The 13,214-nt window shown below is 39.6% G+C and overlaps 1 protein-coding gene across 4 annotated transcripts in view; it reads right to left on the bottom strand.

Annotated features, from left to right (window-relative positions):
- The window catches only part of LOC141787452 (C-myc promoter-binding protein-like), a 65,270-nt gene that overhangs the window by 10,875 nt on the left and 41,181 nt on the right, over window positions 1-13,214 (bottom strand). For 2 of the 4 annotated variants that reach the window (XM_074665836.1, XM_074665837.1), the window contains exons 16-23: window positions 10,218-10,350; window positions 9,654-9,860; window positions 9,440-9,568; window positions 5,414-5,555; window positions 2,362-2,490; window positions 1,963-2,055; window positions 537-656; window positions 123-272 (exon numbers count right to left, since the gene is read on the bottom strand). In XM_074665836.1, coding sequence (XP_074521937.1) covers window positions 123-272; window positions 537-656; window positions 1,963-2,055; window positions 2,362-2,490; window positions 5,414-5,555; window positions 9,440-9,568; window positions 9,654-9,860; window positions 10,218-10,350 — 1,103 coding nt within the window. The remainder of the gene's footprint in view (window positions 1-122; window positions 273-536; window positions 657-1,962; window positions 2,056-2,361; window positions 2,491-5,413; window positions 5,556-9,439; window positions 9,569-9,653; window positions 9,861-10,217; window positions 10,351-13,214) is intronic. The other 2 variants (XM_074665838.1, XM_074665840.1) reach the window with 1 other exon arrangement.

Below are 13,214 nucleotides of genomic sequence, written 5' to 3'. Positions count from 1 at the left end.
TTGATTTTTTTTACTGGGTTCTTCTTCAGAGTGACAGCAGCTGAGGATTATTATATTGAAAATACTGAAACTTTACTAGCATCCTCCTCAGCTCTACAAACCTCCTGAGTCCACCTCCTCACCTGTGCTTGCAGAGCTCTTGGGTTTACATGACGAATCGTCAAATGGACAACTGCTGCGAACAATTCCTCTGGTTTTGAAGGAGGACTGGCTCTCCACGTCCAGCTGAGGCAGGCAGTCTTTGCTTCCTTTGCTGCTCTCCGTCTCCGACACTACAAACAAAAAATTACCATTTAAAATTTACTACCAGCACAGCTTGAAAAAGGGCCTGTTCTTAAAAAAATCCATTGAAGGATGACACAGAGCTGAAACTCTTTGATGCTGAGAAACCAAAATGAATGAATCATCTCTAGAGGAGACGGAAAGATCAAGGCAGAGGAAGGGGAAATCCTGTGAGGCTGTGAGGCAGCCAAGTTATCATTCTTTATAGAAGTTGAGGCAGAAAGAAATATCAGGTGATCAGACAGAGAACTAACAGGAGCTGCAGTCGCTCTCCTTCTTGTCATCTTTGTCAGGGGCTGAGTCTGGAGCGTTGGGGTCTCCTCTCCGAACCTCCTCTTTGGACAGCGAGTTGTAACCCAAATCTGACTGGTCACCTGAGGAAGAAAAAGAAGAAGAGAAAGAGGGATGAAGTTGTGTTCGAAGGATGTAACAGTCCCTGAGGTGTCTACAAGATCACAGATAAATATGCAACATCAAACATGGAAAACCTGACTAGAAGAGCAATTTGAGAAAAAAATTCTGAGATGACATTTGTTGACATTGCGGATCCTCTTCTGTGCAAAGGCATCTTACGCTCTCCGACATAAAATTCTCTTCTTTTTATCAAATATCAACCAAACAACTCACAATGAATCCTTGGGGTAAATAAATGTAAAAAAAAAAAAAAAGCTGTTTCTGCTGTGTGCTGTAAACAACCTCATCTGACAGCATCTAGCAGCAGACACAACAGGAGAATAAAATCATTATATGGATGTAATCAATCCTCTCCCTGAGGGTCTCACTTTCTGTAGCGAAGGACTTTAGGTTTGATTTCAGTCTGATTCATTGCAAGCTCAGAACTCCTCACAGGAGCTTTAACCCCGCAGAAGAAGATACAAATCAAAGTATGTTACTGAAAAAAGTGACTTTTCTTCCCTTTCATCTCTTCTATTCTGGGATGTATAGCACAATAGCAGAGCGAGGAGTCGAGAAGCAGCTAAGCTGTGCTGAATCACAAAATCCTCCTCAGGGCACACAGAGATATACACTTACAGTCAGGAAGCTAACCACAGTTTCACAGCTGCTAATGAATTTAACTGCTCGAGACTTGTCCTTTAGGGGGGGGGGGTTCACCCGGGGCTGACTCCATCTGCCTGTAAAACCCCTCAGTCTGCAGACCACCAGCTGTCTGATGATTTGTTCCCCCCTTTCATCTTTGCCATGAACCTCTCCGGCCGTCACTTCTAAATAAAACATAAGACTGCACAGCAAGTGACAAAAGTCATGCCAGGACTGTGATAATCAATGAAGCGCACATCGAGGTCCTTTCTTCCTGCTGTGCTGTGGGCTGCGGTCCCCCTTCAGACTCACTGCATCACGAAGCACTGTCTCCTGCTGATGTGTCGTCTTCATGATTAAAATGATTTCCATAATCAAAAAGAATGTGCCTCTGGTAATTACTCTGCATAATTGACAATGACAAATCACTCTGCGGTGAAGCAAATAAGAAAGGAAGCGAAAAAAGAGGAGCAGGAATAAAAGACGAGCTGGATGGAGAGATGTCATAGTGAGGAGACAAATTTACAGACAGAGAAGTAAAGAGAAGGTAATGAAAGGCCTGAAAACGTCATCACAGAGCAGGTAAGATGTGACACAGAGGTGAAACCAGAGAAAGACAGACACGCAGACAGAGAGGTTTACCTGGATGGAGGGTGGCTTCTCTGAGCTCAGAGCCCCCCCAGTGTGAGTGGACCACCGGGGCCCTGGCGCCCACGCTGCCGCCCCCACCGCCAGCTGCATGCAAGGGCAACACAGGCAGGGCCAGAGTGAAGGGCAGGGTTAGGGACAGAGCAGAGCAGAAACCACAGCCGCAAAACCAGGAGGACGACATGGATGGACGACAGGAACGAAAGGAAGGTGGAAAAACAGGCGGTGGAGAGATGGAGGATTAAGAAAAGGAGGCAAAACGAAGAAAACAGAGGTTGTTGAGTGGGGAAAGTGAGGAAGGAGGATAAAGATAAGTGTCATTGAGAGACAAGGATGAAGGACAAGATGGCTGCCTGTGAAAGGTGAGGTGAAGAAGCAGCCTGATGAATGTACCTGTGCTAGATCTATCGTCAGTGGGGTAAACTTTTGCAGAGTCAGTGGGGTAGGCGCTCTGCTCGGTCAGGTTAGTGTCGGCAGAGCTATCCAGGCTGCCATGACTCACTGCATCCAGGTCGCTGCCATCTGCCCAAAGACAACATGGGGTTAAAGGAAGCAGGTGCTATGTTTAAGGTTTTAACTTTTATTACAAGAAGCTCATGTTCTACTTTTTTTAGTTGTGTCTTGATGACTTTTGTGAACTTAACTTTTTGCAAACTAATTTGCAATAAAGAAAAAATGATTCTTCATAGCTTTGAATAGTTCCAGAGTAAGGCTAAGATGTGAAAAACTGAGTGAATAAATTCATTTTACAAAGCTAAAAGCATGGTTTTCATCTTTTTTTTAATACAGGCAGTTTTTTGAGAAACTAACTTTCATCTGTAAATACTTCATATCTAAATCAGTCTTAATGAAATGAAAACAAACATTGACTTAGCTCTGACACTTCTAATTAATTCAGTCTGACTCTGTGTTGGCACAGCCTTGCGAGTCTTTGCACAGGTGAATATCAGGTCAGGTAAATATCAAGAGAGCTTGACTTGTCTACAGAAAACTACAGTAAATAATAAGCATATAAGAGAATTAAGTTTACATTAACTAATGGACATTCAGCTTTAACTTGGCCCTTTTTCATGATATTTTAAACATAAATTCAAAAAGAACAAGGCCTCAGAAATTTAGGTTAACTAATAACAATAAACCACTGCAGAACATCGCCTGCATCACACCCATTAGAAAACATAAAATTAAAAGTTATTTCAGAGTTTAATTCACCTTGGGGAGTTTTATTTTCAACAGTTCTCTGTAAATTCTACAAAGTTTTCATTATTTCACAGTATCACATTATTGTGTGTATGTGATTTGGTGAATGATTCTAGGTGTTTGGTGCTTTCTTGATAAGAAATCTTTATCTTGATGTGACGCTCTGGTTACAAAAAGATGAACCAAGTGAGAAGAAGTAGTAGCACATGAAGTATGAGGTTGAAAATTTATTTCACTTTCCATGGTGTAAAATGAAGCTAAAACTCCTTTATTTGCATGAGTTTTTTAGGGTCTTTTACTTCTAGAGGTAACTTTATGTATTTTAAACTGAATGTGTCAACCCATCCACCAGGCCACTTCGGTGCATCTCTGGTTCCGCCTGATACTGAGTTACAGGGAAGGTGTGTACTGGCTAAAGTGCCGCTGAGATCCTGATGGGGGTATGGAAGTATGACCATACCAGACCCGTTCTTCATTCCCTCCACTGGCTTACGGTCTCATTCAGGATTTAATACAAAATCTCCCTTCTAACAAATCACTGCATTCACGGAAACGCCTCCCCTTACCTCAAAGAATGACTCAAACCACAAACCTTATTACGCCTCCGCTCTGGTAAAAACTACCTCCTTCTGCCTCGCAGGACTAAGCTCTGTACCATGGGAGATCGGGCCTTCAGCTCAGCTGCTTCTCACTAGTGGAATACCCTTTCTGACCACCTGAGGTCTTTACAAACAACAGACTCCTTTACCCTTCTTTTCAAAGAAAAAAAGCTTTCCTAGAAAGCATTTAACTTGTTTTAACCTTGTTTTAATCCATAGCTTTGTGAGATACTTTGCTGAAAAGTGCTTTACAAATAATTTTAATATTATCGTTATTATTATTAAAGGGTCATCAGTTATATGAGCTGTAAGAACACGGTGCACTCCACCTCCCAAAGTCTCTCCAGACCTCCCACTCAGGCGATTGACAATGGCAGGCCTGATAATGATGGATTTCATCGGTTTTATTTGACAAACTCTGACGCCCACTTTCTACATTACTGATGATATCTTTCCTTTTTTGTAAATAAAACAAATTTCTTTAAACGACAGATCATGGTAGTCTCCTATTCTGTCACAATATTATGAGGGATGTTAAGAACATAACGCTGACGGCAGGTGAGAGATATTCCAAAGAAACAGGGATTAGCAGGACGGGAAAAAGCTTATGCTGGATGTGCAGATACTCAATGGCATGCAGGGAAGTCAAACCACACATGCTGTAATTGTTGTGCTTCATAGTTTTACCTTTGACTTCTGTTTGGTCTGATAATAACAAGTGCTTAGCGTTATAAATGGTTGGCAGGAGCTACATGGGTGTGACTCTCCAAGGTCATAGTCAGATCATTTATTGTTTATAATGTTAAAATCAAGCAAGCATCTGATCATCATTTATTTATGTTGTATTTATGATAATGACTTCTTGGATAAAGACTCTGCTCACGGCTGACTAAGTGGATTTTTAAAGGCCTATTAAACAGTGATAGTTTGGAGCTGGAAGACGTTGATAGCCATTTAATTGGCCAATAAACTCCCTGGTATTTCGGATTTAAAATAGATCATCCCTGCTACGAAACACATTTCAAGACTTAGTACAGTACCTCTAAGTAAATTTCACCCAAAAGAACTCCAATCAGATCATGATTTGTTGAGATGTTTTTGTTGGGTCTAAGCTTTGTGTTGTTTTGTTTAAGTTTGTTGTATCTGCTGTGTTTATACACTGCTGTAGATGTGTGTGACCAAGCCTAAGAAACACAGGAGAGCAATCATGTGTTTTTGTTCATTTTGCTGCAGTTAACGACAACATAAAAAGTCTTTGTTTTTCTCTATGCACGTATCAAAAAAGTGTTTCAGGTTTTGAGATTAAGCAAAGTTCATATACCCACTGGGGGTTTGATTAAATAAAAGTTGGGCAAAAAAATCTAAAAAAAAATAATCCCCGCCAAAAATTCCTAAATCAAACAATCGAACAGTTAGGACTCTAGACTGTAGTGTCAGTGGTTGCTCCAGTTTTGATGTCTTCATTATTCTGATTCTGATTCTGATTCCGATTATTACTTGGGTAGTGTTCAAGCAACAGTAAGATGTTAAAATTTTGTTTTTTCAATGTATCAGGGCTCATCATCTTTGCTTCATGCATGGAATTAACTGATCAACTAAAACAACATCACCTTTCCCCTCCAGAGACAAGCAAAGTTCACTTTTACCTGAGAGGGGGCTTTGGGTGTGGGGAGCATGACGCCGCAGTGCCCGCTTGAACTGCGCCACCCCTAGCACAACGTTTCTCAGCTTCATCCACAGGAAGTATCCTCCTCTGGTGCTGGAGGGCCACGTGCTCTCCAACACCGCCTGGACCAGAGGAGAAGGGCGAAGGAGATGGGAGGACAAATATAAGGAAAAAGAAGATTAAAAGAAGACGGTTTATTTTAGCTCTAAAGAATATGGATGTTAATTAACTATTTCAAAAGTCTCCTCCATAAAATATTCTCACAATTATCTTCAGACTCATTCATTCTGTTTCAACTTAACGTTTCAAACTGAGTGAACTAAAACTGACCCAATTTCTGCTCCACATATAATCACTTTAAATTAATATTTAAACCAAATTATTAGCTGCAGTGGTATAAGACGCAGTGAGACTGAACATGAGAAAAAAAGGAGTTAAGAGCTGCAGCTGTTATTTGCCAAGTCACGTTTAAAAGTCACGGTCTGCTCCTAAAATACATTTCAGAAACCTCCGGAGGAAAACATGATTGGTATGCTACTGAGCAGAACTGTTTATTACACCAGCTGCTCTCGTGTGAAGACTCAGAGGATTTGGGCCAGGTGAAATGAAGCTGCCCTCCTGCAGATGTTAGACAACTAAAGCATAGAGCTCCGTCCACTAAATACACCTCTTTATGACTGATGTCAGGACCACACTGGAGACACTCTCCAATGATAATCATGGACATATCTTGAGGAACTGAAAATCAAGAGTGGGCGATATCTAGTATCAATTAACAGTGTAAGCTCACACGATGAAAAAAAACATTTCAAATCTTATCAAAAGCTGTTTTTGTCTGTTTCAAGATTGAGATATTAGTCACAGTTTGGGATAGTTTATGTCTTGTGAAACATGGAACAATCAGTTTAAAAGAATTGATATTGTTGCTTCTTTCTTTGTATGTTTTTTCTACAAGAATGAACTGCTTCATTTTTCCACCAATGTCAACCTGAAATCAACCAACATAAGCAAGAATTGGGTGTGAAGTATGTGAAGGATACCTTTATGCTGCCAGGCCAGATTACACCTAGTAAACTTAATACCACAGAAATCCATGACTGGAAGAAATTTGACCCATGTTTTGTTTAACTTTGATTCTTGTTGGCATTTGCAGCAGCTCAGTTTTTGCTCCTAAGAAAATCTTATATTGGGTGGGTATCAGTTCTTAGTTTGTTCCTTGTAAACCCCTGACAGTCTTGGGGATAGGTTCCAGCCCGGTATAAATTTTAAGTTTCTTAATCTTTTCAGTTTATTTTCAGGTAAGCTGTCTGGAGTTTTCAAGCCTCTCAGATTCCCACTGGAACTGTAAATATTTCCTCGAGAGAGCAGTTTAAGAAAGCAATCATACACAACATCAAATGGTGGGACAGCTTCTCTTTCCAGACAAAAATAACTAGCATCCATCACCACACTCTGTCACTATGTGACACTTTTTTAAAGTTATTTTGGGGCTTTTTATGCTTTTAATTGGATAGGGGAGAGGACAATGGATAGTTAAGGAATCAGGGTGAGAGTGGGGAGTGATATGCAGACAGAGGCCACAGGCTGGATACAAATCTGGGCCACCCATGCAAGGGAGAACCTCATGGAGTGTGACCTAAACCACTAGGCCATCTGTGCTCCACTACGTGATACTTTAAAATCCATGGATGAAGTTCTCAAAGATCTCTTTGTAGCAGCTTTAAGCTGTATAGCTAGTTGCTGCCAAAGCAGAGACAGGGAGGTGTCTGGAGGTGAGCTGATTAACTGCATTCCAGTTTGAATGTCTTCATAACCAAAACAATGATTACTTGCTGAGGACAAAATCATGGGCCTATATGTGTAGCTTTGTTGAATTCTGTTGCGACAAAGAAGTAAAACATTAAGGTACAATGTGTCCCACTGATCGTGACTTAAGTTACACTTCACACCCTTTTTTTTGCCATATATTCTTAGGTGAAGTGAAAGGAAGCTCTAATATTGTAGCAGAGTTTCCCAGAGCAAGAAACCAGACGAAGTTATCCGGCCCTCTCTAAGGTGGTGATTAAGAGCCAAATTTTCAGGTACTGAATTGAATTGTATATTGTGTATATTGTATGCATATAGCATGTCAGTTTGAATGCTTGAGTAACCCATGTCCAGAATTACCAGTATTTATTTAATGTGCAGCTGGGGAAATGCCTGAATGGAAAAGTAAAAATTAAAACATGCACACCTGCAAATTCCTCCTTCCTCTTTATACCTTAAACATCTGCAGAGGTCAAAAAATGAAAGAAATAAAAAGACCTGCAGAAGTCCACTGCAGCAGTTAAGGTTGAATCAGCCATATTGTGCCTCCAGTCTCTCTCTCCAAAAGATAAAATGAGAGCCTCTGTGTCAAAACACAACCAAGTAACCTTTAATGCCAGCTCATCTCCTGACAGTGTACTCCTACATCACATCAGACAATTTACCTTTTTGCTCCCTGGGTTTTCATATCAGGACTGGTTGTAATGATAACAGAGCTTTGATTCATCTCGACTCCTGAGGATGATTGCACACGACCGGTCTGCAACCTTGGTAGGAAACTACAAATGTCACCGATGTTTCTTTTATTATCCGAAAACCGCGCGTCTGCAGAGGAGGAACAGTGATGAAATGTCTCTGCCTCATAATTACCATCCAGAGACTTTAGTGATGGAGCAGCAGAACAACACAGGGGTGGAATTATCTGTATGCATGAATCATGCTGCTATAGCAAGTCTGGAGTAGATGATTAACACCTTGTTGTAATCAGTCTGCGTCATAATAACGATGCACAGAAAATTAATTGCACACTGAATCTGAGTCATCTCTGAATCTTTTTGGTTGTTTTAGAGCAAAAATGTCAAACATTCACTAGTAACAGACTTTAAATATAATTTTTTGCTGCTTTTTGTCATATATGATAACAAACTAATAATCTTTGTTTTTCTGGATAACTGGCTCCAAAAACGTCACTTTGGGCTGTGAGAAGGTGTGATCAGCATTTTAAACAAAGTCTCTGTACAAAACAAACTCAAGATCAACTTATAAACTATGAAAATGACTGAATAATTGTTTGTCAAGTCTTTAGATGTCTTTTGAAAGTCATTTCTAACATTAAGATGCTTTTATAATATTCCACAGCTTACATCTATTTGTGAACACACACACAAACGCACGCACAGACACATTCTTGACTGACAAAATATAGCTGGTGTTATATAAGCCACCTGTCTATGCATCCTCCCTCATTTAATTTCTTCTTCAACTTATTTTAACTTTGTTTTGTGTATTTTTATGAATGTTGGTGCTCAGAGTCTTTTATTGGTATTTTATTTGTGTTTTATTGCTTACTTCAGTTGGATAATACAGTTTCTGGATGTGTTTTAAAAATAAATTTGTCACTGCTTCATTGTTATTCCTAATCTGTTTTGACATCCACAAACTTTGTGCTTTAATAGATGATGATTTTATGCTTTCCATATAAAAATCTGTCATTATACCATGAGTAAAAAAGTTGTTCACTTTGAACTATGGCAGATTCTTCAAACTTTTATTGCCCATTTTACTGCTGACTTAGTCTGTCTCTTCATCTTTTACAGCTGATGTAAAAGGGAGGATCCAGCTCTCCCTGGAGATTCTTTCAGCATTTTGCGATGATGGGTTTGTTCACACTTATGCAGCTGAATCAACAAATTATTCCTAACACACCCACATCAGAAAAATGACACCCAGGGGGACAAAATGGAACTTGGGAGTCCCAGTGCTCGTATATTTTTATTGGTGTTTGTGCACTGATGGGCTGCATCCTTTATTCAAGTCTACGTCCAGAGTGGGCATAGATTTAGATGCAGGCCATACAAAAAAATTTAACTACCTCTATCAAAACTTTTTATTTGTTGTTCCTCTACAGCAAAATAAAAATCCCAGCGCTCACTTAAACCTCACCCTTTTTTCATCCATTCATAATAGTTTGTGTGTGTACCTTGTTGTAGTAGCCATAAGTGATGGCATTGGGGTGAACACCAGCTTTCTTCATCTCAAACAGGACCCTGACTGCCAGCACAGGTTGGCCGTACTGTCCACACAGCTGCATCAGCACACGGTAGCAGACCTGTTTAATGCATATTACATAAACTTTAAAACGTGAGTCAAGAAACAAAAACTATCAACAAGTATTTATAAAATAGTTGAAGTACCTCATCAGGGGGCTGCAGTTTCTTTGCCTGCATCTTCCTGAGGACATCGTAGGCAGTGCGAAGCGCCCGCACTTTGGAGTGGCACACCTTCACATATGCAGGCAGACAGATGAACCACAGGCCATAGCAGTGACGGAGCAGACATTTGGACCACAGCTGAGGGATGGACGAGTACTTTTTGGCTATCTTCTGCGCTGATTTGATCTCCTGTGGTTTGAAAGGAGGATTACGGAGTACAAACATCAGATATTAGTGCAATCTTTTGGACTGGATGTCACATATCAGTTATCTTATCCCATTGTATAAGGGAATTAACTTTAATTCCTGAAGTCTGGGATTCTTTACAATGGAGCGCCTTGTGCTGCCTTTTGTGTATCTTTAATGGTCAAATGTCAAAAAGAGGCTGAGCTGAGGCTAAATTATTACAAAGCTTTGAAAGACTGTGATGTTTTGGTGAAAGAAAATCAAACTTGTGCTTTTCCTCTTAAGAAGAGTTCCAGCTCAGTCTCTTAGGATAAATCAATAAATCATTCTGTAACAACACTGAGTTATTGCTCTGCTGACCTGCTTGGTGCGTCTAAACATGGGGGCAGGGCTGGTGGGACAGCTGTGCCTGGCAGCAAGGCGGGAGGAGGGGGTACGCAGGCCCTCTACGGGGTCGAACAGGTCAAGGCTCAACACTGGAAAACCATCATATCTGATGAAGAGAAAAATACACACGTAAATTACAACAGGCACTCTTTTTTTCTTCTCACAGCTCAAAATGCCTGCAAAGGAAGGTTTTATCTAAAATGAAATGATTCCTCCCAAGGTTATAGGGATCATTACAGTTTGTAATTATCTGAAAGAGAGCTGATGATAAAACTCTGGGACATTGCTGGTCATTATGGATTATTACGAAGTTTAATTTAAGTGCTTCTCTAAACTATCTTGGCAGGAAGCTCTTTGAGCGAAACATGACTGCTGAATACAAAAATAAGACCCACAGAGTCCAGCTGAAGTGTTCAATCTTTAGTCTCTTAAGTGAGATGGACTCCTGCTGGTCCGTAATTAGTGATACACAATTTTCAACTCCATGTACATGTCAGACACTCTCATTTCTTCCTGCTGTTAGGATCCGGTTTGGTGTTTGGAGAGTATCATGAAAGATGTCAAGAGGAGAGATGAAACCTTAAGTGAAAATTAAATGTTTAGGCCTGTCACATATTACCAGTATTAAAAAAAATAACTATCTTAAAAACATTGCAGTAAAAATAGGGCAATGCTCTGTTGTGAATATTTTGTTACAATAATATCTTCACCATTAATAGTTTGGGCCACAATAATCAAAAGATCAAAATATGAGATCATGACAGCTGAAGTGTGTTTTCAAACCAGATGTGCAGGAGCAAGGTTTTGCACTTCTGCAAAATCTGTAAGTGACTGACAAACAAAACAAACAGTTAAAACTAGATGACATTGGTGAGCAGACATAAAACCCCCTTGTCAAACAAGTGCAAGTACCAGAGGGATTTTCTATCCAGTAGAGTTTTAAGGATTGGGGCTGATGAACACAAGAGTCAGATGTCATAACATTACTTTTCAAAAACATTGGTGAGACCTTACATAAGACGACAAGTAGTCAGTTGTGAAGAAAATGAATCGTCTCTTCAAGACTTTCTGTGGCTCAGCGCTAGAAACACAGGCTGCACTACTTTGTTTATCTTGAATATACATTTTGGAACAGGTCTTTCTGGAAAATACTCTGTCACTTTCAGCAAAGTAATAATTTGAATTCCTTCTAGAGAATTTACAAACTCAAGTCTCAAAAGACTATAAATGTATCAGGAAGAATAAGGAAAACATATAAACAAAGTATATTTTCCTGTCAGAAAATTAAATTCATAAAGCATTCATAATTTAAGCTCATTGGGCCTGATTTACTAATAAATGCATAGAAATGTTCTTTCTGTGCAAACAAGTTCTGTGTTAAAGCAAAATCTCTGTCAGATTCATGACAAGTACACCAGCCAGTTTTCTTCTCACCACCATGTGTATGTTATTGAATCAGAATCATTCTAAATTAACAGGCAAATGCCTGCAACCTGCATGAGCATAGCACCACGCCCCAATTGATCCATATAAGGACATCTGTTTGATGCAGGCGCCACAGACCTTGACAACGGCATCGCCAGTGTCAACAACACGGCCCACTCCCCGGTTCACTCAACGGGAGTCTTTACGAGTTGATCAATAATCAGCTGGATGTCATGGGTGCTATGAGGGATATCGCAACGGGTATCCAAAACATAGATGGCACACATTAAAACCGCTGCTAGATATTACATATATTTTTTTTGCGGAGGAATAAATAAATAAATAAGTTTGAGTGAACAGTGAAGCTGTGTGAGTGCTATTTGCTCAGAAAATGTATAAACTCATGAGGAGAGGCAGTTATTTCATGTCTTCACTCTGCATTTTGAAACATGCTTTATAACTGACCTCAATTATAGATGCTGTATTTACGATAGCCAACCGTTTCATTAACATAACATCAAACTGTGATATTTAAAATGTACATTGGGGCATTTTGATATGTAAAACTAAGTACTTAATTTAAGATTCAATATCATATGTATAATAGGCATGAATATGCTTCAATTTCGTTGTTATTTAGTGCATTTAGTGAATTCACAGTTTTTATCCTTGAATTCTATTCAAGTCTTTTTTCTTTTAATGCAAATAGTCTAAATATGTCATGCATTTGTTCTCAGAGTAAAAACAAATTCAAGACAGAAATATATTAATAAATAACAGATTTGTGTGTCAAATGTTCATACCCATGATTTAGGCGCAAATTTGTGCGTAAATGAGGCACATTCTCATTTAATGATGAAATTAGAGAATCACACAGATAAGTGATAAAATTTCATGGTGAATCCAGAACTGCAAATCATATCATCCAGACATATGCCTGAATTTACTGCCATATCACCCCTTTAAAAACATTCATACCCTGATGGAGGAGGCTGCTGAATAAGTTGCCAACGTGCTCACCAGGACCGAATCCAACTCATTTACACACACATCAAATTTCTCATTATGATTATGCATTGAGAGCAAATTGAAGTTTGGTGTCCTGCCCAAGGACACTCTGAAATGTGGACTGCTGAAGCCACGTACGCTCTTTTCACAGAAAAGTAGACAACCCATTCTTCCTTTGAGCACGAGCAGCAAAGAAAAAAGGTCTCCAGAGGTTGAGGCCAATTCCAGGATGAAACAGCTTGAAGTTCCTCTGGGCAACCAACTACATCAAATTATGGCAACAGTGCAGAGACGAGCATGTATTACAGCTACACCTCAGACACAGAGGAAAATCAGCAAATGCTGAATCTATTTTCCACACTAACTCTAAAACAAATCAGGTGGAAAATTGTAAATCAACACAAGAAGTAGAACGTGTTTCCTTTTTCAGTTTGGAAATTCAACACTCATTGATTGATGACAGCCCTGATTTGGAGAATCACAGATGTTTTGTTTCGCAGCTCCTGACGGGAACTTTGTAACTTGGCAATAATTATA

The sequence above is a fragment of the Halichoeres trimaculatus genome, unplaced genomic scaffold (genome assembly GCF_033239565.1).
Source record: "Halichoeres trimaculatus isolate MK-OKI-2021-1 unplaced genomic scaffold, fHalTri1.1 fHalTri1_scaffold_3, whole genome shotgun sequence".
Classification (NCBI taxonomy): Eukaryota; Metazoa; Chordata; class Actinopteri; order Labriformes; family Labridae; genus Halichoeres; species Halichoeres trimaculatus.
The sequence above is the reverse complement of the archived record's forward strand: the minus strand, read 5'-3'. Positions and strand labels throughout refer to the sequence as shown.